We start from the raw sequence: 21,430 nt of genomic DNA, 5'->3' as shown, positions 1-21,430 counted from the left end.
AGCCTTTTCCTAACATGCAGCCTAACTCCCCCTGACACGGTTCCATGCTGTTCCCCCAGGTTCCGTCACTGGTCACAGAGAGCAGCCATTGGTGCTGCCCCTCTGCTGCCCCTCCTGAGGAAGCTGCAGCCCACAAGGAGCTCTGCCCTCAGTATCCTCCAGGCTGAACAAGCCAAGTGCCCTCAGCCACTGCTCACATGGCTTCCCCTCTAGAGCCTAATTCCAGTCACTTGTTGGTATTTACAAAATTGCCCCATGACTTTCCTGCTGATTAATTCACGATTGTATTGACTCCTCTTCCAGCTTAAGGAAAGTTTTGGTCTTTCAGCCAGGGCAAGTCCCTCCTCAGCACGGAGGACAGACTTTCTCTGTGGCCTTTTTCTCCGGAGGAGCTCCTTTTCACGAAGCTGAGGTACAGCCTCCTGCTCTGGAAGTTTTGCTGAGGTGAAGGGGTCAGTTTTTAATAAGGGGAAGGGAGCAGTTTTAGATGAGGTGAAGCGGGCAGTTTTGGCTGAGAAGAAGGGGGCGGTTCTAGCTGAGGAGCGGCGTGCAGAGCCGGGGATATGTGCAGTTGTCTGGCTCTCGGGGCAGCACTAACACAGCGACTCCCCACAGCTCCCCTCACACCACCCCACCGGGCGCGCGCTGCCCTGAGGGGCGGGAGGGGCGCTGCCTCCGGCCCCCCCCCCGCCGCCCGCCCCTCGGCGGCACGTGACGCGCTGACGCACGCACGCACAGGCGCGCGCCGGGTGACGCCGCGGGCCCCGCGCGTTTGAAGTTGGCGCCCGACTCGCGCCCTCGCTCCCCCCGCCCCCGCCCCGCCCCGCCCCGCCCGCCGCTCCCAGCCTGCCCCGCGCGGCCGCTTCCCCGCGCGCGCCGGCCCCCCCCGGCCCCCCCCCCGCTCGGGCCGGCGGCCGCGGCAGAGCCGCGCTGGGTGGCGCGTGCGCACTGTGCCCCGCCCGCCGCCATTTTGTGTCCGAAAGCGACTGTAGAGCGATTAAACCGCGGGGCTGGTGCCGGGGTGCTTAAAGCGGCGGCGGCCGCGGCGGGGCGTGCGGGGCGCGGCGGCTCCTCCGCGGGGCCCGCGGGCGGCGCGGGGCGGCGGCGGGGCCCGGCGGCCGGAGGGAGCTCGGCGGGGCGCGGGGCGCAGGTAAGCGGCGGCGGCGGGGGGTTTGCAGTCGCGTTCTCCGGCCTCTAGGTGTCACGATGGGGCTCCGGCGCGGCTGGGGCCCCGCAGCGGCCGCCGCCGGGGCAGCAAGGGGGGCTTTGTCTCCCTCTACCGTCCCCGCGCCGCCGCCGCCACCACCGCCGCCATTCCCCACAGCGCGGCGCTGGGCTGCGGCACCGCCCGGGCCGCCCGCCCTCCTTTCCCTCCCCGGCCGTCGCCACCCGCCGGCCCCGACTCCATTTTCTTTCCTTTGTCTCCTCCACCGCGCCACCGGCGCTGATTAACCGCCCCATTACCGCCCCCTCCCCTCCCCGCCGCGCCTGCCGCCCCCCCCCTTCCTTTCCCGTCCCGCACGTCTCTTCCTTCCCCCCCCCTCCCCCGCCCCGCCGCGCCGGGCCCGCTCCCCTCCCGCCCCGCCACCGCTTCCCCCCCTCCCCCTCGCACCTCCGCGGGGCTCGGCCCGGCGCCCTCCGCCCGCCGCCCGTGTCCTGTCGCGGTGTCCGGCCGGGCGCTGCCCGCGGGGACGGCTGCGTGTCCCGCTCCCGCCGGCCGCCGCCTCGCTGCGCTGGCGTGTGCGGCGGAGTGAGAGGCGCTGCGAGGCGCAGAGCGGGACTCGAGCTCCCTCTGCAAGGCAGGCTGAGCAGCGCCATGCAGCAGCACCGGGGCGGGCACGGCTGGGGGGCGCCCGCTCTCGCCGCGGTGACCGGCCGGCAGCCCCCCCGCACCCCCCGCGCCGCTCCCGGAGAGCGGCGGCCCCGCCGTTCTATGTCCGCTCCCCCTCCCCCGTCCCGTCCCCGCAACCCCGCTCCGGGCCCGGGGTCCCCACGGGGCTTCAGGCTCCGATCGGGAGCACCTGGGCTGCCACCGAGCCGCCGACCAGCTGTGTCACTTGCTGGGACCTGGGCCGGCTGCCCGACTCCCGGGACACCTCCCCGGGAACCTCCCGGGCCTCCTCAGCCGGGCGCTTGCCCGGGGATGGCCTGAAATCTCATGGCAAAGGACGGCGTTATTCCCTCCCTTCCATGGGTCTGTGCTGCTTGGGGGGGGGAAGCACAAAACCCGATTCTTTTTGTGATGCAGAGGAGGAAACCGCACATGCTCTGTGTCCAGACGCTTTGCTTTTTGTTCTCTACATCAACTTTAGATTTCTTTAGAATATATGTTTGTATGGTATCGGATTTGGCCTTGTGTTAACCTTGTGAAATGACTTAGATAGAAGGGTTTTGTCGTGTCGTGTGCTTCCTTCTCTGTTCGGTGTAATCCTTAGGACTTGCCTGTTGGTGAGAATGAGCTCGCTTTCCTGTTTGTGACTTCCTATTTTTTTGCCGAGCCTTTCTCCTCTTAAATACATGCATGGCTGTTCCTCATCTCTGGCCAGTTACTGGATTCTGGTAATAAACTCCAGAAGTGTCATTAGCCCATCTAAAACACTGTTTACCACTTCCAGTGTATGTGTTTTTGTTTTAGTGCAGCAAGTGTGTAAATATCGTCTCGAATTCTCCAGTTTATCCATCTTCTGCCGAGCATGTTGAATTTTCAGAAGCCCATTGGGTATAAGAAATAATTCCATGCTGTATTCAAGCTGTTCTTACTTAAACAATCCCCCTAACGCTTTCCTTCAGTGTAGAAAACATCAGCAGAACTGAAGGAAGGGGCAATTTTAGCATAAGGGCAAAGCAATGCTTGCTGCTTTTTTTTTCCCTAGGTTGATGGATTTTTACTTCCATTTTGTTTTTCTTCTGGATGTGTAGGGCTAGCTCAGTTTTAATGTCATCCACTGTGCATGAGTGGCTATTAGGATGCACAGAAAGGCTCATGAAACTTTGTGGGGTATTTTTGAGGAGTAATACCTGAGCAAAAGGTGCAAAACTCGAGTTCCTGTAGCCCCCAGTGGTCCTGCAACTGAAATAACGCAGCAAGTCTCGTCCATTTCGGACAGAGCTTGGAGAACTGTCACTACAGCGTTAAGTTTGCTGGTGACTCGTGCCTGCAGCGTTACTGAGGGAAGGAGCTATTTCAAGAGCTGTTTTCATGTGAGCAGGCTGGATCTTGACTACGATCCGTATCTAATTTGCGTGCATCCTCACCAGCTCTTGGGGCTGCAGGTTGATACCCGCCTGCTGCCCTCCCAGTGTTGTGTCTTGAGAATGCCAGAAGCTGACCTGTGTTATTCTTGTCTTTATTCAGCATTTACCTGAAAAATCTAATTGTATGGGATTACTAACTTATTAAGGAATTTCTGTGTGGAGCCTACTCCAGAATTTAATTTCATCTCCTCCCCTTAGGACTTTATGTCCAAGAACTGCTTTTCTGGTGAAGATTTTTGGAAGTTGGATGTGTTGAGTATTATTAGGCCTGTGTGTTCTTGGAGCAAAGCCAGTCTATTCCTTGTACTTATCCCTCATACTTGAACAGGTTCTACTGACCTCTGGATAGCTCTCCCTGATCTGTCTGAACAGTTTTTTGTACATCAGCTCTTTTAGATATATTATTGATTATATTTGCATAAAAACCTCCCTAATTCCCCATCCTGGCAACTTCAGCTTCTCTTACCTCTTTACCAGAGAGGAAGTGCTCAAGAGAATAATAAGCATTAGGATCCCAAATGCTGCTCCCTCCTGTGCTTGTATGTGCTCTAGAAATATGTGTAATAAGGAGCAGCCACTGCTTTACCTGCACACATGAGAGGACACACTGACCAGAGCTGAAAGAAACCAAAGCTTTGACTGCTTGTTTTGTTTGTGTTAACTTACTGAACTGTACTGATTTGTTTGCTTAACTGTAAACCCCTGTTCATCCATTTGGCTTTAGTTCAGATGCCCAGTTCACTCTCTGTTGTACTAAACCTTGAAAAGTCAATACAGTATCAAACTCTGCTGCTCTGTAACTTACGTGGTCTTAGAGACACACACAGATCCAGGAAACTCTCTTTTTATTTGTTATATTTAGTGGTCATAAAAATGGTTCAGATCATACGTGGACCTTGTTCGTTCAGGTGTTTTACTGAAACTTAAAAAGAATCTGTGTCCTGTCCTGACTTTAGCTGAAAATACTGCTTTTTTGGTGCTAAAGGATATTTGAATTTCATTTAAAACACCCTGTTCTGCTGCTCCCCCCACTTCTCTCCAATAATTCATCATTCTTTAGGAATTAAGTGAGGTATACTTATCCCAGACATATTTAACATGAAAACTAAACAGTTGCTGCTCAGCTGAGTGATCCGGTTTTTTCTGATTAACAAAAATAACCTTGAGAAGAAGAGTAGAATAAACAAAAGGTGAGTAGGGAGTTTTATGTTTCGGGTCATGTTAACATTCAGGTAACTGTATACAGAACAACTCGTTTTGGGTGTCTTATGTAAATTAAAGCTAAAGCAAAGTTTTGCTCAGTACTATAAAAACTTGGAAGCTATAAAATTGTAATTTCCTTCCAATGTGGCTCTTAACAGGTGAAAAGAGAAGTAGTGCAGAGACAGCTCTCGAGAATGGCGCAGTTAACGTGCATTGACTTAGGGGACATCTCTGATAGAATGGACTCCCGAAGCATTATTCTCTGTCTATCCTTACAGGTGAAGTTTGAGTCATAGATAGAGTTGCATTTCTTATGTAAAGGTTTGTTTTTGGAGACCCCCTCAGTTCAAGCCCTCCCACAGTTTACTGTCAGCTACCTGAGGGTTTCAGTATGCTGTGTGGGGCTGGTATTAAGAGGTGAGGCCAGGAATGTTTGAAAGCGTTTAAAAGCACAAGTGCAGTGATCAGTTAGGACGTGCTGACCAGTGACACCAGCAAGGGCTTCTGTAATGGTAGTAGTGCAGCAAGCTGAACTACAGGCTATTTTTTTTACTCTCTAGTGCGAGTAGTATGCCCAAATATATATTGTTATGTCAGTCAGTTATCAGCAGCATCTTATTTTTCTGCCATAGCTGCACACTCATGAAATTTCTAAAGCTTCATGGGTTTCACTGGAAAGCTTTGCTCAAATATAAAGACAGAGTTAAGTAAGTTCATCTTATAGTGAAAATCTTGGTTTGCATATTTTTTCCCCATACTGTAAGAAAATTTCTGTTGACATCATTGAATTTGTCAAATTCTGGCAAAACAGAAGGCAAATCAGATTGTTTGGTATGTGAATTGCACCTCTGTCTGTATTAATCATGCATCATAATTAGAAGCTTGTATATGTCTCAAACATCTTCAGGTAAAGTATATTAAAAAAACCAAACACAACCCAAAACTTTAAAACCATGTATAACCACCCCCCAGCAGAGTACATTGGGAGGTGAGAGAGACATTTACCTTGGCATATTTTTCACCACTGGAATATTTTTAACTGCAATATTGGAAGGGATATTTTATAGCCAATGCACTTTGGAACAGTAGTGAAATTCCAGGAGGTCAGAAGTGCTGATGTATCAGTACGAAAAGGAGGTAGAGTGGATGAGCATGGCAGGAGGGGGTGCTTTGCAGAGAGGGTGGCAAGTGCCCAGACCACCTTGGGTGTTTGACTAGCTCTGCATGGTGTTAACACACATGTAGTTCACATTATTACCAGCTCTCCCATTTATTCTTAGTACGGAATTTAGTTAAAGTAGATAAAAGTATTAATCCGAGTAACTAAGGGTTTAAGAAAACAAGAGCTTGTTAAATGTATTATTTGACTTTGTTAAAGGACTTGATGTTGACATCCTTACTGTATATCAGTATTAGTACTGAGTATCAGTAAATGCCATTTAGTTCAGAGTTAGTCTGGAGGTATACAAGAGTGAATAGTTTCCATGGATATTCAGCAAAAACTAGTAATTGCTTGTCACAATTTGTTTTCATTAATGATTTTGTTGGTGAAAAATGCCTTTAAGAACTTGTTCGTGATAAACTTGTGGTTCATGGAAAATCAGTGAGCACTAGGGCAGCCATTGTGATTGTCAGGTGAAGTAGATCCAGTCCAGTGTGTGTGCTAAGGCTGCTGCATGTAAAGCTGTGCACCTGGGAACAAGGTATTCCAGCTGAATTTAAATCAAGACACATGTTATCCTAGAAAGCAGTGACTGAACTACGTTTTGGAGTCACAGTGAATAAACAGCATAAACACGAGTTTCCAAGGTGATGCTGTGACAAAGAACCTAATGTAGTTCTTAAATGCATTAGTGGAATAAGCAGGGGTACGTTCTTGCCTGTGTGGGATGGGATGAAGTCATTCCCAAAACCCTACGTATGGTTTTGGCCTCAGCATTCAAAACTATCAAAAAAATTACTGTGTGAAAGGGGATTCATCTCCAATTTGATGGAAAACTAAGCTGTATTGCTGTGCAGTAAAATGTTAAGCATGTGCTATGCAGCTTCTCATCAAAACTGAGGTGACTTGATGAGAGTCCTCAGATACATAATACTGGATATTAGTGAGCTTGTTCTAATCTTGCTGACAAACACAATACGAATTTATGGCCCAGTAAGTTCAAATTAAAAGGGTTAAGTTTTTCACAGGGAGGGTGATTAACTATTGATTGATATGAAGAGCAGTTGTGTATTTCTTAATGTCTTAACATCTTTGAATCAAGATTGTGGAAAAAAAATCTGAAAATTGCTTCAGCCAGCTGCAAGGTGCTGACTTTTTTTGTTTCATATATATTTAGAGAACTGTCATTCATGAGAGGTCAGGCTCGGTGATAAACTAGGGGTGCTAAAGAAAAAGAATGGATAGTACCTCCTCTTCTCTTGAACCACCTTCCCTCTTTTTGAACAGAGAGGAATTTAGGACTTTTCCTTATCAATCAAGTATATGATCAAACCAGTAAAATCTTCTGAACGGGGGAAAGTAAGCAGGTATTGATACATGTTGGAGATGTGTCAAATAGTGTCCTGTATACTTGGTCTAGGCTTGTGACTAATACATCCTGATCTGTGGCTGTGGTACTGGGGAGCTGTTGGAAAAATAAATGTTACTTCTCTGCTGCCAGGACAAGCTGCTGGCTCATGTCCAGCTTGCTTCCTACCAAGCAGCCCAAAGACCTTGGTACGAGCACTGCTGCCCAGACAATCCCTGTATCAGCAAAGGAGTTCTTCCTGGTTCTAAGCATGGAAAATGCTCAGAGGGTGAAGCAAGGTGATTTTTTTTTGAATCCACTGAAGAAATCATAGCTCCATAAAATTTTGTGTTACATAAAATTATTCATTGACTCATATTTTACATATTACATTTGTATGTATTGTGTGGAATTATATTATCTGCAGTGATCCTAGTTTTAAACTGGATGCTGACTAAAATACTGACTTAATCAGGAATTAAACTATGAAGCATAAAGCTGTGGAAGAAGGAGTAAACAACACAATAATTTTAAGCTATGATAATGCCTCGTGTGGAGACTTGACACAAGTGTTTAACACTTTCTTAGCTCTCCAGGATGTAACAGTGAATAGCTTGATGATGGCCCAAGCATCTCTAGTGGAGATTGCTGGAAGCTAAAGTGTTTTTCATGTGTTACTTATGTTAAGAAGGTGGGAATATGTAATCTTCAGAACTCAGAGCTAGAGAGCAAACTTGCATTTAATCCACGTGCTCCTCTGAGTGGTAATTTCAACAGAAGCACATGATGCTTGAGTTTGGCAATTCTGGTTTCTCTTGTTTGTAAGAGGGTGAATGGTGTCACTCTGCTGCTGCCCCTTGAATTCTTCACAGAACTCACTCTGTGCTCAGTCTGGCTGCTGTGCTTCCTCATGCTCACGCAAGACCAACTTCTTGGGTAGATGCAGTGAGTTTTGTGGTGAGCCTGTAGCTTGTAGGAGCAAAAAATTAGGCAAATACACCACAATTGATGGAAAACTTGGTAAGAGACTGTGGAGATACTGTAGGTTCAGAAAGGGATCAGCAGGTCCAGAGGCAAAAATCCCTGAACCCATGACTGGGTGTTGGGATAAGGGTGGTAAACCACAGACATGACTGATTGCTCTCCCTACACGGTGTTTCCTGCTAGAGGTTTTGGAGACAGACTGCTGGACTAATTGGACAGGGATCTGTCCTTGTAGAGCTTTTTTTGAATGCTCCTATTGGATAAAGGAAAATTTTTCTTTTTTTTCCCAACCTACCGATAAGAGCTATACTAGGAAATGTACAACTCTTGCTATTTTGGGAATAACACCAAAGCATTTAGGGAGGTAAAAGTCAAGGCTTCCCTAGAAAATTAAGTTGGCTTGCATCAGGATTGTTGTAACCCCATCTCCTTCCACGTGTGTGTTGGCAATTGCGTCCCCAGGTGATAAACTGGTCAGCAGAATCTGCTTCATGAGGGCAATAGCATGTAAGACGATGAGGCCTCAAGTTTGATTTGAGCCTTTATGGAACCATCCCCAAAATATTTTGGGATAAGTAGAGGCTTTAAGAGCACAAGTAGTAATAGCAGCATTTGGCTATTTGTAAACATTTTTTACTCTTTTGAAATGGAGCTGTAAACTTCCTTGTGTGTTTAAAGTTGTTGTCCAGGCAGTTGAATTCTCCTGTTGTTTAATGTTGAAAGAGACATGGTTTTTCTGGACTGGCTTCTGGAAGAGCCTTTCACTGCAGTAGAACCAGTAGTGATTTTTGGCCAATTATTTCAGCTTCTTGTATAGTTTTTCTGTCTCCTTGTATTTGATTTGCAGAGTTCTTCCCTTGAGACCACTTCTAACATCCAGAGATTTAAAATGAAAGCAGGAAATGCTACTGAATTAAAAATACCCCCTGGTTCTGGTTGTATAATTCTATGACATAAGTTAACAGTATTACATTTTAACCAGTGGCTTTCTCCTATGTGTAAACTGTTTGCAGTGGAGGTGCAATCTGAACTTCAGTTTTGTTTTTCCAGTATGTACTGCAAGAAAACCCCTTAGAGGCGCTTCAGGAGTTTCCAGATTACAGGTTGGAAAAAAATGAATTTTTGAAGGCTAGTAGTTTCAGTCAAAGCTTATCAGATTATTAAAACCTTTCTTCTTTTCTTTTCTTTTTGGAGGATGGAAGAAGTTAGTGTTATCCAGCATTCCTGCTGAGTATATAACTTACTGCCACTTCTGATCTTTGAAGAGAGATTTATCGCTTCCTGTGGCAATACTGAATACTCAAAAGGTACTCATTGATTACTTGATCCTTGCCTACCTTCCATATTTATTAATACTCTTCTCTCCTTCCTGCCAAAGAGTGACTGCTGTTGACTCCTGCCTACTCTGAGCTGCCTGGAGCATTATATGATCCCAGACTACTTTATGCTTTGCTCCTGTGGTGTGTGTGGAAATCGTTTTGTCCTGTTGAAGCAGCTGCATCCTCTCCTTGTTCTACCAACATTTTGATCTACATGAAGAATACATGTCAGCATCCATCACAATATGATGGAGCCGACTATCAAATATTTAGATGTCTCACTTGCCTGACATGACATCTGTAATGTTTTTGGAGATCTTTGAGTTACTTGTGCAGACAAATCCTTAGTGATGTTTTCTCCATCAGACTCAAAGGAGGGAGATAGCATTGAATGTTTGTCCTGCTGTGTTATCAGTCTGGCTCTTCCTGGTTAGAAGTGCTTGATCCAGTGCAGTTGTTGGTCAGTACGTTGTGCTGCCTCTTGAAACAGGCTGTCCTGTGCTGGCAGCCAGGGGAGACTTTTCATCTGCCTTTTGGCACCTTTCCTATTGCCTATTGGAGAGATACAATTTCTTGTTAACATTGTGGAGAAAAGAGTACACAGTAGCCCTTACTACTTCAAAGATAGATTTTTCCTTTTTTGTTAGTTTCGATTTACTTACTGGTCCTGGGTTTTCTCATGCAAATTAAAGAGAATTAGTGAGGTCTCTTGTCAGTACTGCTTCCCCCTTTTCTTACTGAAGTTCCTACAGGAGCCTTGTCTGATGTGGATCTTCATACTTCATAGCACACGTGATTCTCTGTCTCCTAAACAGTGAAACACAGTATCTGTGCTCTTAATGCTGTTCTCTTCAATACTGGGTGGATTTGGATGTCCACCACTCTGAAAGTCCAGGTCCCAATAGATTGCCTAAAGTTACTGTACATCTGTACATTTGCTAAAGAACTGATGAATATTTGAGAGCTTGCAGAAGTGTTCCAGGGCTTCTAGAACTTGTATGGAAGTGAGTGCTGAGACCAATAGGAGCATCATAGTTATAACTGCATAGATGGAAAAAAGCCTCAGTGTTTTGTGTGTGAAGTTTAAAGTATATCCTTCATTTCACATAGTGCCAGAGAATTGTAAAATGATTTGGGTTGGAAGGGACTTCTTGTGGTACCCTGGTTCAACCACTGTCTCCGTGCAGGGCCAGCATTGATGCTAGATGAGGTAATTTAGGGTTGTATTTAGCAAATATTTTTGTTTCCACAGTATCTCTGAGCAACCTACTCCAATGTTTGACCACTTGTTGTTGCACTTGTTGTTTCACTCTCTGCTTCCGAGAGTGTGGTTCCATCTTCTCTTTGCTTCCCTTTGAAGGTAGCAGTAGGATCTCCCCTGGGTCTTTTCACAGCTAACTCTGTTGTTCTGCTGTGTAGATCTTGTATTCCAGCCACCGTATTGCTCTGGAAGCCTTCTGATGTGTTTTTTCCCATGTATTCTAAGCTCAACAATGGACATGTGGAGCACTTTAAATTTTCAGTTTATGCCTGTTTCCCTTCAAACTTGTCAAACCTTGCCCATATGTCAAAGATTTGATGGAATGTAAATTCATGCAAGGTATTTTATGCCATACACCAGGTATTCAACAGACGTTTGCTATCACCTTTGCAGTAAAGGAGTAGAAGTTACTTGCTTTCCCTTTGGGACATTCCCTTGGAGTGGGCCAGAACAAGAATGCCTTGCATTTTTGGAGCATACATGTTTGCAGCGCTGGGCAGCTTTGCTCCCTGGGTTGTACATTAGTAGGTTGATACTTCTTGAGTGGTGTCCAAGCAGCTTCAAAACATGTCTTTAAAACCTCCAGTAACTTAATGTCCTCAATCAGAGCCAATACCTTGTAAAGAGAGAGGGGCGCTGGCTGTGCCTTGCATTAACTCACCATCAGTGCTAATCTGCAGAGATCCCTGTGTTCTCTGTTTGTGTTGTCTATAGTGTAGAAAAGAGCTGCAATTACTGGCTTATTTTCTCTTTCACCCTCCTAAGAGTTTGGGTACAATCTTTATTCAAAACACCTTTCTTTACTGTTTGGTCATTTGCCAAGCAGAAGATTAGGTTTGAAAAATGGAAGAAAACTATTTCTTGATTCAAAATTTCAGGAAACCCAAAGTGCATAAAAAGATGCTTCCATTCAATTCAGTGTGCTCTATTGTCCTATTGTGTGTAACAAAACTTCTGAGGTGATAATATTCCCCATGGGAGGTATTCATTTTGTATCAAGTGTCTTCTGAAGGGTGAAGTCCTTCACTCCTGAGGCTTTTCTGTGTTAATGAAGGAGTTTGTAAACTCTGGGAAATCTTCTCCAGGGTTGCACAGCACAGAAACTGGCAAGGATGCAGCTTGCATCAGCAGTCTTAAGATGCCCTTAGCAGTGGAGCACTCCCCATGTATCCTCTGAGCATCCCCTTTCCTGGTTAGGGCTTGTATGTAGCATTTGTGATTTTTGCAGAGTGAGTGTTAAATAAAAAGAGATAATTTCCAAATATTTTTTAAAAGCTCAGTATCACTGAGCACCCACAGCTCCAACAAACCTCTTATCAGTAGTGCTCTTTGAAGCTGATAAACAATTAAAAATAGACTTGCCAAGTGAAAAATGCAGCCAGGACCCAGACTTGAGTGTCTTGTACTAAATAAATGGCAGAAGAACCTGGAGGGAAAGCACTTAAGTTCAAAGGGTATGAAATCCAACTGATGTGAAAGCCAACACTGCTTGGCCCTCATCACTGAGTGCAGCAAGAATATGTGCCTCTCTTGAGAGTTACTCCTCTGGACTTCCTTACCGTTCTCAGGGTTTTTAGCATGTGTGCCACTCTGAGGACTGACAAGGATTACAGAAAGAAATTATCTGCTGTCTTGTAAATATTGTATTTCTGTAAATATGAGTATTTTAAGCCCTTAATTGATAAGGGTAACAAAGCTTGCTTCAGTGAGCAGAGGCTGCTTTTCCTCAGGGTGGCAAGGTTAGAACTGTGTCAGAGCTGATTTTGTTATTTGATACGAACAGTATATTCAGTGCTGCATTGACAGTGTGTAAGGAGTGATATTTGCTCTCATTTACACCTCTTTAGCAATAAAAACTCCTTCAGTGTGTGATTTGCTATTCCACAGCACAGGAGAAAAAGGCCATCTGAAGTAGGCAGAGCTGGCTCTAAAATGTCATACTGCACTTGTAATCTGGTGTGAGGCATCCGGAGCTTTAGGTTGTCAGAACTGTAAATGCTAAAGAGTTTGAGAACAGGTAGGTAGAGAAGCTTGTAAAATGAGTTCAGTCATCCTGGTGAAAGTATTAAAGCTGATTAAAATATTCCTTTGGTTTTGCTTATGGCTTTTCTGGTAAGTGAAGGGGTCCTCAAGCAGTTATCAATGGTGCTGCTGTTAGGGGTGTGGGACTACACATTTTGTTGAACAAGCATTAAACACTGAACACTGCTTTTATTTCCCACCCCACCCCCACCCCACCTTACCTTTCTCTTTTACATAGTTTCACTAGTTCATCTGTTCTGTTCCAGAGTGAGTTCTGACCTCAGGAGCTGCATGAAGAATAGCCAGCATGAAGAGAACAAATCAGTCCAGGCAGAAGTGCAGAAGCGTCAAGAACATAAATGTAAATTGAGGGGGTTTAAAGTGTGGTATGTGTTCCATGCTGAGGCAGTAGTTTCCTGACCATAAAGCTTAACATTGTTCTGGTAGAAACCCTCTTGCCATGCTTCTCTTTTGGCTGGCCTTAGTGTTTGGGCACACCAGAGACCTAGTCTGGATGGAAATAAGTATCTTTTTGGCTGGGTGAGTTCTGGCCTGGATTAGTTTCCTGACCAGTAACTGTAGTCTTGAAAGTGCTTATGCTAACACGAGGAGTAGTTGGGCTGATGGAGGGAGCAGTTTAAAGGCAGGGATGATTTCTTTGCAGAGTTGGTATTTTTGGAAATGAGGCCTTACTCCTTCCTGGTAGAAAGGGGTTTTTTCTTCCAAAGTCGAGTGCCTTTGTGGAATTTTGGGGGGTTTTTTGCTTCATCTGCTTTGAAGGTTGATTGTAGCACTTTTAGGGGTTGGTGTATGAGGATATTTGGAATATGAGTCCAAATGAATTAGTGGTATGTGTAAAACAATTAAACTTCTTAAAATTTCAGCATGAGGGTCACTTTAAAGTACTCACCTGGGTTTGATTCTGTTTATGTCTGCTCCAGCACTTACTAATTCAGACTAACTTCTCTGTGATTCAAAAGCAAGGATGTCTTAATTTAGGCTCTGGGAGTTTGTCTTGTCCACCACCCTTCTGCCATAGGTGCTTTCAAAACTCTCCTGGAATTTCCTGTCCCTGCTGTAACAACAGTAAACTGCACCTCTGTGTTTGACAGCCTGACATTAAGTTAACTAGCACTGGCTTTAGTTTTCCTTCTGTGCATCAGGGTGTGATTTGTGAGGTGACTAATAGTGCATAGGTAGCTGTTGTCTGTGGGGTAGGACCCGAGTTACCATTCCAGGGATAAGCACTTCCTGCTCCTCCAATTTGAAGCCTGAATTCCCTTGTCCTGGTAGAGTATCACTACTTAATGAGTACTCTTGCAAAGATAAAAGAAATAGCTGTTCCCCAAAAGTCTATTCTTGGATACTTGTTAATCTAGATGAAGCCTTAGAGGAAAACAGAACCCAAATACTTATTATGAAGTCTCTATAATGCCATGAAACTTGTTGCACAGGTCTTTTTTCAGTTGTGGGAGTGGCTGGTGTTGCCATTTTGATATCATGTAACACTACATCAGATGGGCAAAGAATCCTGTTGTGCTCAGACTTATTTTGAAGAAACATCATCTTTTACTGTTAGCAGTTTGCCAGTAGCCTAAATGAAAGCCTAAATTAATGTGTGATGGGAGAAATGACCACAAATACTTGTTGATAAAACTTAAGAATCTTTTCCAGTATCTACCCATGGTATAACACTTCACTTTTTGGGGCAACGGATTTTACAGGCTGTTTAACCTGAAATAATTTTTGATTCTCAGTTTAATACTTTTGGGTATTCTGGTGGTCTTTCACGAGCTCCTTCATCACTTTTACATTATGAAGACGTGTAAAAGGAAGGGACTGATTAGTTTTATGATCTAACATCAGCTGAAAAGAAATTCCTCAGTGACTGCTTCTCTTAAAGTGTAAATCTTTCTGTATTCTACACCTGATTAGATTGCATGTTTGTCCTTCTGAAAAGGACTGTCAGGTTAGCAAAACATGATGACTTCCTTACTAAATTAAAAAGGGAGACTTCCTTTAAAAAATAGTCGATGAGAATATATTTCATTCATATTTCCCAGATTTCAGTAGAGACTTCTCTGAATGAATAAAGACCTAGTGTCATCTAGTGAGAGGCACTAGCAGTTATTGAGCTATTGGAAGAAATAGTGAAAAATTAAAATTTGAAAGAATTAGATAGAAGGAGAAATTAAGGAAGAATGAACAGATTTTAAGAATATTAACTAATTTTGTCCCTATTACCTTTGCAGTAGACCTTTAGTTCTCCACATCTAAAGGAAAAGCAAGGTAAAAACTATTCTTCCAGAAATAAAGCTGAAATGCTTTCACCAATCTGCTTTCTTCATCAAGGCTTTCCTTGTCAGGTTACAGGATATCGCAAGTGACTTGAATATGTGGGATTTGTTGTCAGTAGCTGCAGTGATTTTTTTTTTTTTATCTTTTGTTCCACAATGCAGATTTCAAGCAGTTGACATTATTGTATCTGCTTTTCTCTCCATTGTAGACTGCAGCTTATTACAGCAGAATTAGCAGTATTAGTTCTGGAAGAGCCATGATCTGGGGCTTTCTGCCACTGTCAGGTGCAAGGATTAAGAGGGAGCTTGTTCAGCAAAAAGCCGAGGAAAGATGTGGAACTGAGTTTCCTCTGCTTGGCTGGGGGCCCCGGTTATATACTTTGTTTCCATGTCTCGCATGAACTCCCTGAGTTCTTGATCCGAAGTGAAAGGTCGGCTTTATTCTGAATAATTGCAGATCACAGGTGTGTGCTCCTTGCTGACTGAAAAATAGGAGTCAGTGCTGAATGAAGCTTCTCATTGCTTTGCATCATTTCATGAGACATGATGAAATTGGAAAGAACTCTGCTAGGATCCCTAGGCAGGAGCAACAACCAGGAAGATTGCTCCTGTAGATTACAGGAGGAGCAGGGGAAAAAGAAAAGGGGAGGTAGAGAAATGTTACAAGATGCGTTTTAATTCTAACACTGCACCAAGCTGGGTGGGGAATGTTCTGTAGCCAGGGACAGGCTTGGCTGTGTCCTTGGGAGTTTGTAGGGGTCGAAGGTAAAGATCACCTTTGATAACATCTGGGCCAAAGTATGCTGCCTTCACATGAGTGTAAGTAAAAGGTAACTTGGGTTCACAGGCAGCAACTCATTGAATAAAATAGGGAGGGGAGTATGATCACAGATAAATACTATGGAATTCAAACAGTTGGCTTGCCCACAAACTCGTTGTAACCCAGATGGTTGCAGTATGCTTGAGAGAAAGTAATTTCACTGTAGCGTGTCCTGCATGGGATGGTGCAGAGTGGAGTGACACGGCTCAGTGTAGCCATCTAGCTCACGGAATACTGATGCTGTGGTTTGCTGTCAGCTTTAAGCTGGTGCTGCAGCTTAAGGTGGCCCTGCTGCTCCCTTTCCTCTATCCGAGCATTTGTGTGAGGAATTGGGTCAGGAACTGAAAGTGTTCTAACAGAATTGTTTTTCTCTGCATTAGTTTTCAGCTGGAATTAGTTCTCGATCAAGGTCATTATGGTGAATTATTCTGTCAGTGTGTAGGAAGGAAGAAGCTGAGACCAGCTCTTTGGACAATGAGTGCTGTGTTTACCTGTCTTACAGGGACCATGAAAGTATTACACAAGTTAAAATCTGGTCTCCTGTCTTGTTTGTGAGGAAAAACTGGGTTCCTCTAGATGTCAGTTTAGATCCACTTAAAAGCTTTGAATCACTCCCTGGAAGAATGTGTTCTTGTCCTATTTAGACCGACCTCCCAGCACAGACACCTTGGTTAGGTAATCACCACCAACACTCTGTCTTCTCTGATCCCTTCACAGGGTCAGTGCTCAAGGGAACCATCCTTCTACAACTCTCCATTTTCCAGTTGCAGCTGTCATTCCCATAGTTGATTTATGTATTTCTTGGGGCTTAATCTTGACAGGCCCCTTTTCATGCAGAGAAAAAGCATAAACATTTATTAACCTGTGATGAAGTTTGCTTTTCTCTTCTAGGTTTCTTGCTTTTCTTTATGCCCTCCAAGATGCTGAAATACTTCAGAATAATTAATACTAGGTTAATGAGACTGCCCTTTTTTTCATTTAAAGCTGCAATAGATGTCTGTCCATTTTACTCTTCTTGTTTTCGGTACCAGTGTTGTAAGTGGCAAGGAGGAAATGAGAAAACAGCTGGAGATGGGCGTTGGAGTCATAACCAGTGGATATGGAATTGATGGCAGTAGCCAAATGAAAGCCTTGAGTTTTTACTGTGAGAAAATTACTTAGTAAAAGAAACTTAGCTCAGTGTTTTAGTTTCTCCTAAACTGGTAGTAGATCTTTGATGTTTTGCATATGAAAGGCACAGCTGGCCTGTTTGGATGGATGGATGTCTGTCTGCTTTAGAATAAGTTACATGTTAATCTCTTATCATGGTAGTTCTGCTAGAGGAAGTGGAAGGGCTGCCTACCTGTTAAACTGCCTTATTTTTGGCTGTGCTTAGCTGGGTGACTTTTCAGAGAAAAGATACAGCTGTTTCATGGCGGGAAGAGAATGGCCAAGCACTCCTGCAGTTACTCTGCATCTGCTCATGCCCTTAAATACTTACCCAGACATGCATGGACTGCAGGTAGGGGAGAAAAAAGTGTTGTCTATAAATCCTGTTGGGTATATTTTATTTTTTTTAATCTTCCTCTTGCTTTAAGTTGCATATACCATGCATGACTGCATACTCTTAGTTGAAGTCTTTGTTTATTCCTCTATTCCGCTTTCAAAGGTTCACAGGAAATGCAGAAGAAACATAAGTCTCCAATGTTTTAACATAAGGCTTTATTTCCACTCCCATGTAATTTTTAATAAATGGCTAATCTAAAAGTGTCAAAGCCATGTCAGTTTTTGAGTGGGATCTGTATGTGGATTGACTTGAATTCAAGGCCTGAATATGTTCCAAGGTGATAGGGTTGTTTGCACTAATGTAGCTGCTGATACTTTTCATTATTTTATGTTGTCAAAAATTTACTGACAGCATTTGGCTTCATTGTTTCTATTGAAGTTTGGTTTTTTCCCTCAAGTTAAGTGCATATTACAGCACTAAATGTACTTTTCAATGGTGTTAGTGTCCCAACAGTTTTTATTGAGACTGTGCCTTGTTTGGCAAAAATAAATATTTTTGTATTATTTGGTACATGAAACTTGATGCAGTTCAGGGTTCATTACTTTTAAAATGGCTGAGAGGCAGACAAATGCCTCTTTGATAGTAGCTTTATTGTAAATAACACCACTAAAAAAACAGGCACTGGCACTAAGCATCCCTGTCTCTGGGTTTGTACTTTCTGCATTGACAACTACAGCAAGTAGTTTTTAATGCTTCTGCAATTCCCTTCAAGTACCTAAAGGGGCTTCAAGAGAGCTGGAGAGGGACTTTGGACAAGGGCATGGAGTGGCAGGACAAGGGGGAATGGCTTCCCACTACCACAGTGCAGCATTAGATTGGACATTGGGAAGAAAGTGATTGTACCTGGGCTGAGACTCTCCTGTGCTGCAATCAGTAGGACAATTGGCACTAAATGACTTTCTCTCAAGCAACCTTTTGATTCCTCTCATTGGAATGAGGTATCAGTTGTATGAAATCCACAGCACTTCTTATTTCTGTTTGTTCCAGCTTTTTAGATGGGGCTGTCCATCAGTTGTCTGAGCAAGCTTAGGTCTGTTGTTTGGACATCACAGCTCCTTACCTGGCTAATTGGATTGTGCCAGTGCACTGAGCTGTTCCATGACACAGTGTCTCTTGGTAGAGCCTGTTGAGTGAGCCTGTGTGGAAGGGCTGGCTTGAGCTATTAGTGGGAATTGTGTTTTCAGATCTTCTTTGGTCTTTTTTTGTCATTCTCCTTATTGTGGTAGCTCTTCTCTTTTGCTTTTTTTTTTTCCCCCCCAGTGTTTATTTACTGCATCTTTTAACCTGCTGCTTTGTTTTCCTTTTTAGATTCAGTCATTGAGCTGTTGGTGTACGGTAGCAGTAACTGGTAGGAAGAGAGCTGGAGACAAAAGCCAGAAATAAAAGGTTGAGAGAAACTCTGCAGTTTTTATTCCTAGTGTTCTGCTATAATGGTCTTAGTTGTAGCAAATGGCACATGTCCTCCAATAAATACAAAACTTTCACTTTGTGAAAAAGGAGAATTAGGATAAAGGAAAAAAAAAAGTAAAAAAAGTAGCAAATTGTTCAAGACAGAATGATTGAGAAGTGACATGGACAGGCAGTGCAAAGCTCTCTGCAGCAGAGATGGAGTCTTTCCAGAGAGCTTATTTAATAGGAAAGCACCCATACGATTTCTTCTCAAATTTAGGGTCCATCCTGTGTCCCTGCCTTGCAGTTGGAGAAGTTTGAAATTTGTAAATCCATGCTTTTCAGAAGAAATCTTACCAGTTTCCCAATATTTTTGAGTTGTCCAAGATATCAAGTGAGATGACTCCTGTATATTTCTGTAATTTTTATACGTTGTTAATATAACATTTAGAATATTGTAACATTTCCCCTATGGCAAGAGTTTGGTTTAAAAACAGGCATTTTCAGATCCTTTTACTTTGACTGAAAGGAACAGACTACAGTGGATACCTTGAAATAGGCAGGAGTAAATGCTGATCTCTGAGTGTTGGAGGCCAGGGAGTCTGGGTCAGGATGCAGTGGCGGGCAGGGATAGAGAGTTGACATGGAGCTGGCAGGGGTCAGGATACAGTGGCGGGCAGGGACACTGGAAGTGGTTGGCAGGGATGGAGGTGGCACGGAGGTGGCAGGGTCGGGGTGCAGTGGCGGGCAGGGATGGAGGTGACACGGAGGTGGCAGGGTCGGGGTGCAGTGGCGGGCAGGGATGGAGGTGGCACGGAGGTGGCAGGGTCGGGGTGCAGTGGCGGGCAGGGATGGAGGTGGCACGGAGGTGGCAGGGTCGGGGTGCAGTGGCGGGCAGGGATGGAGGTGGCACGGAGGTGGCAGGGTCGGGGTGCAGTGGCGGGCAGGGATGGAGGTGGCACGGAGGTGGCAGGGTCGGGGTGCAGTGGCGGGCAGGGATGGAGGTGGCAGCCCCAGCCCCGGTGTAGTGCGGCGTCTCGCCGCTCGGGGGCAGCCGTGCCCCGCCGTGCAACCCCCGATAGCCGCGCGACGGGAAACGGGGTGAGAGGTGACAGAGGGACAGGGAGCGATAGCGGGTTCTGAGTTTCTTTGCCGCACGGCTGTAAGAATCCCTCTATTCCTTTCACACACATACACCCCTCACTGTGAGTGTCTTTGACCTGAGTCTTCCTGCAGGCATTTCCTTGGTCTCCCTGTACACCTGCATTCCTAGGCTGGCAAACTTCCTGACAGTGTGAGCCTTATGCCAGAGTCTTCGTGTATGCCAGTGACCTGTTCCTTGGTGGACATAGGATTTTCTGCTTTACAAGTCAGAAGTGGTGCCTTCCTGCTGTTCCACTGTAGGGTCATGGAGGACACTTGCAAATTACTTGCCTGTTGGTTTGCTTTCAGGTGACTTAGCCGCCCTGTTACCAGCTGATACTGACAGTGAATGTGAAGGTCTTTATGAGGGCCCCACCTCTGCTCAGAGCTGCCTGTGCTTGTATCAAGGTTGCAGACCTCTGCTTGGTACCAGAGTTGCATTAGCTTTGCAGATGGACTTTTGCCTTTTTTTTTTTCCTCCATCTTACGTATTTTATTGTTACCACATTTTTATGTGTTGTTTAGCTGTGTTCTTTTTTTTTTGTTCAGATCCTTTTGGTCATCTGAAAAGTCTTCTCTCTGCAAATACTTAAGATAATTGTAAAACACGTTTGCAGTTGCTGTAGGCCAAAGACCTGCTCTGTTCTGATTGCCTGCTGTCTGGTGTTAAGTACTTACATCATCTCGTGTACTTCAGCTGTTTGTCCATATGGATTTGCTCCGACTTGAAAAGCTGATGGGTGGTAAAGGAAAGGAGAGGCGGGATCCCTGCAGGGAGCGCACATGAAGCCATATGTCGGTATTTCTGGGTATCTGGTGCCCTCTGGAGACTGTGGCTGCCCACGACATCACAGGTGTCAAGACAGCAAGTTAATTTATGTCCCTAGTCTGGGCAGGCTGAAGAACAAGATGAGCTTTATTGTTCTTCCAGCTGAATTGAAGGATGGTAGAAAAGACAGTAGAGTAAAAGCAAGAATTCTCTAAAAATAATAGCAATTACATGTCTTATAATTTTTAAAGGTGATGGAGACTTGATAGCTGTGCTTCATGTTTATGTCTATAAGCTTGTGCAAAATCAAAATTGAGTATGCAAGATTAAATATAGATATTTGAAAATAGTATGGGGATTTTAAAGTGTTGAGTTAGCAAGGGAGATTAAATATTTATATTAATTCACTTAGCTGGTCTGAGAGGCCAGTCAGTCTAATGGGAAAATACAGAAGTCTCTTAGCAAATCTGGAAATAGAATCAGGAATTTTTCACCGGCTTAGTAATGCAGCTGGCTTTTCTGTTACTTTCTTCAGCAGTAAAGTTGACCTTGGTACCTTTTTAATGCTTATTGGGGAGTATAAGAAATGGTATCCTGATGCAGGGAAAGTTTTTGGCATGGTTAGGGAACTTCCTTTTATTTTACGAAGTAAACCACCTGGAACAGAGATGGACTTACAAAGTGCTCCTTTACTATAATCTTACTCCTTTCATTTGTGAAAAAGACAGCTGCAAAATGATAATTTCTTTTAGCTCTTACTACTCTTGAAATAACCTTCCTGCATAATGAGAATACAGGAGTTTCATATTTTTCCCCAACTGCAGTGAAGAACACCAGATGATCTGAGGAGGCACAAAATCTCAGAGTTATGTTTGCATGCAGCTGTTGTCAGAGTTACAGTTAAGGAGCGCC

The 21,430-nt window shown here is 44.5% G+C and overlaps 1 protein-coding gene across 7 annotated transcripts in view; it reads left to right on the top strand.

The window, feature by feature from the left end:
• Nucleotides 1-1,066: 1,066 nt before the first annotated feature.
• CTCF (CCCTC-binding factor) overlaps nucleotides 1,067-21,430 on the top strand; it is a 34,918-nt gene continuing 14,554 nt past the window's right edge. For 2 of the 7 annotated variants that reach the window (XM_082290200.1, XM_082290198.1), the window contains exons 1-2: nucleotides 9,131-9,259; nucleotides 12,821-12,915. In XM_082290200.1, coding sequence (XP_082146326.1) covers nucleotides 12,862-12,915 — 54 coding nt within the window. In that variant the 5' untranslated portion in view covers nucleotides 9,131-9,259; nucleotides 12,821-12,861. The other 5 variants (XM_082290199.1, XM_082290201.1, XM_082290204.1 and 2 more) reach the window with 5 other exon arrangements.

Source organism: Coloeus monedula (assembly GCF_965178545.1).
Source record: "Coloeus monedula genome assembly, chromosome: 13".
Lineage (NCBI taxonomy): Eukaryota > Metazoa > Chordata > Aves > Passeriformes > Corvidae > Coloeus > Coloeus monedula.
The sequence above is the reverse complement of the archived record's forward strand: the minus strand, read 5'-3'. Positions and strand labels throughout refer to the sequence as shown.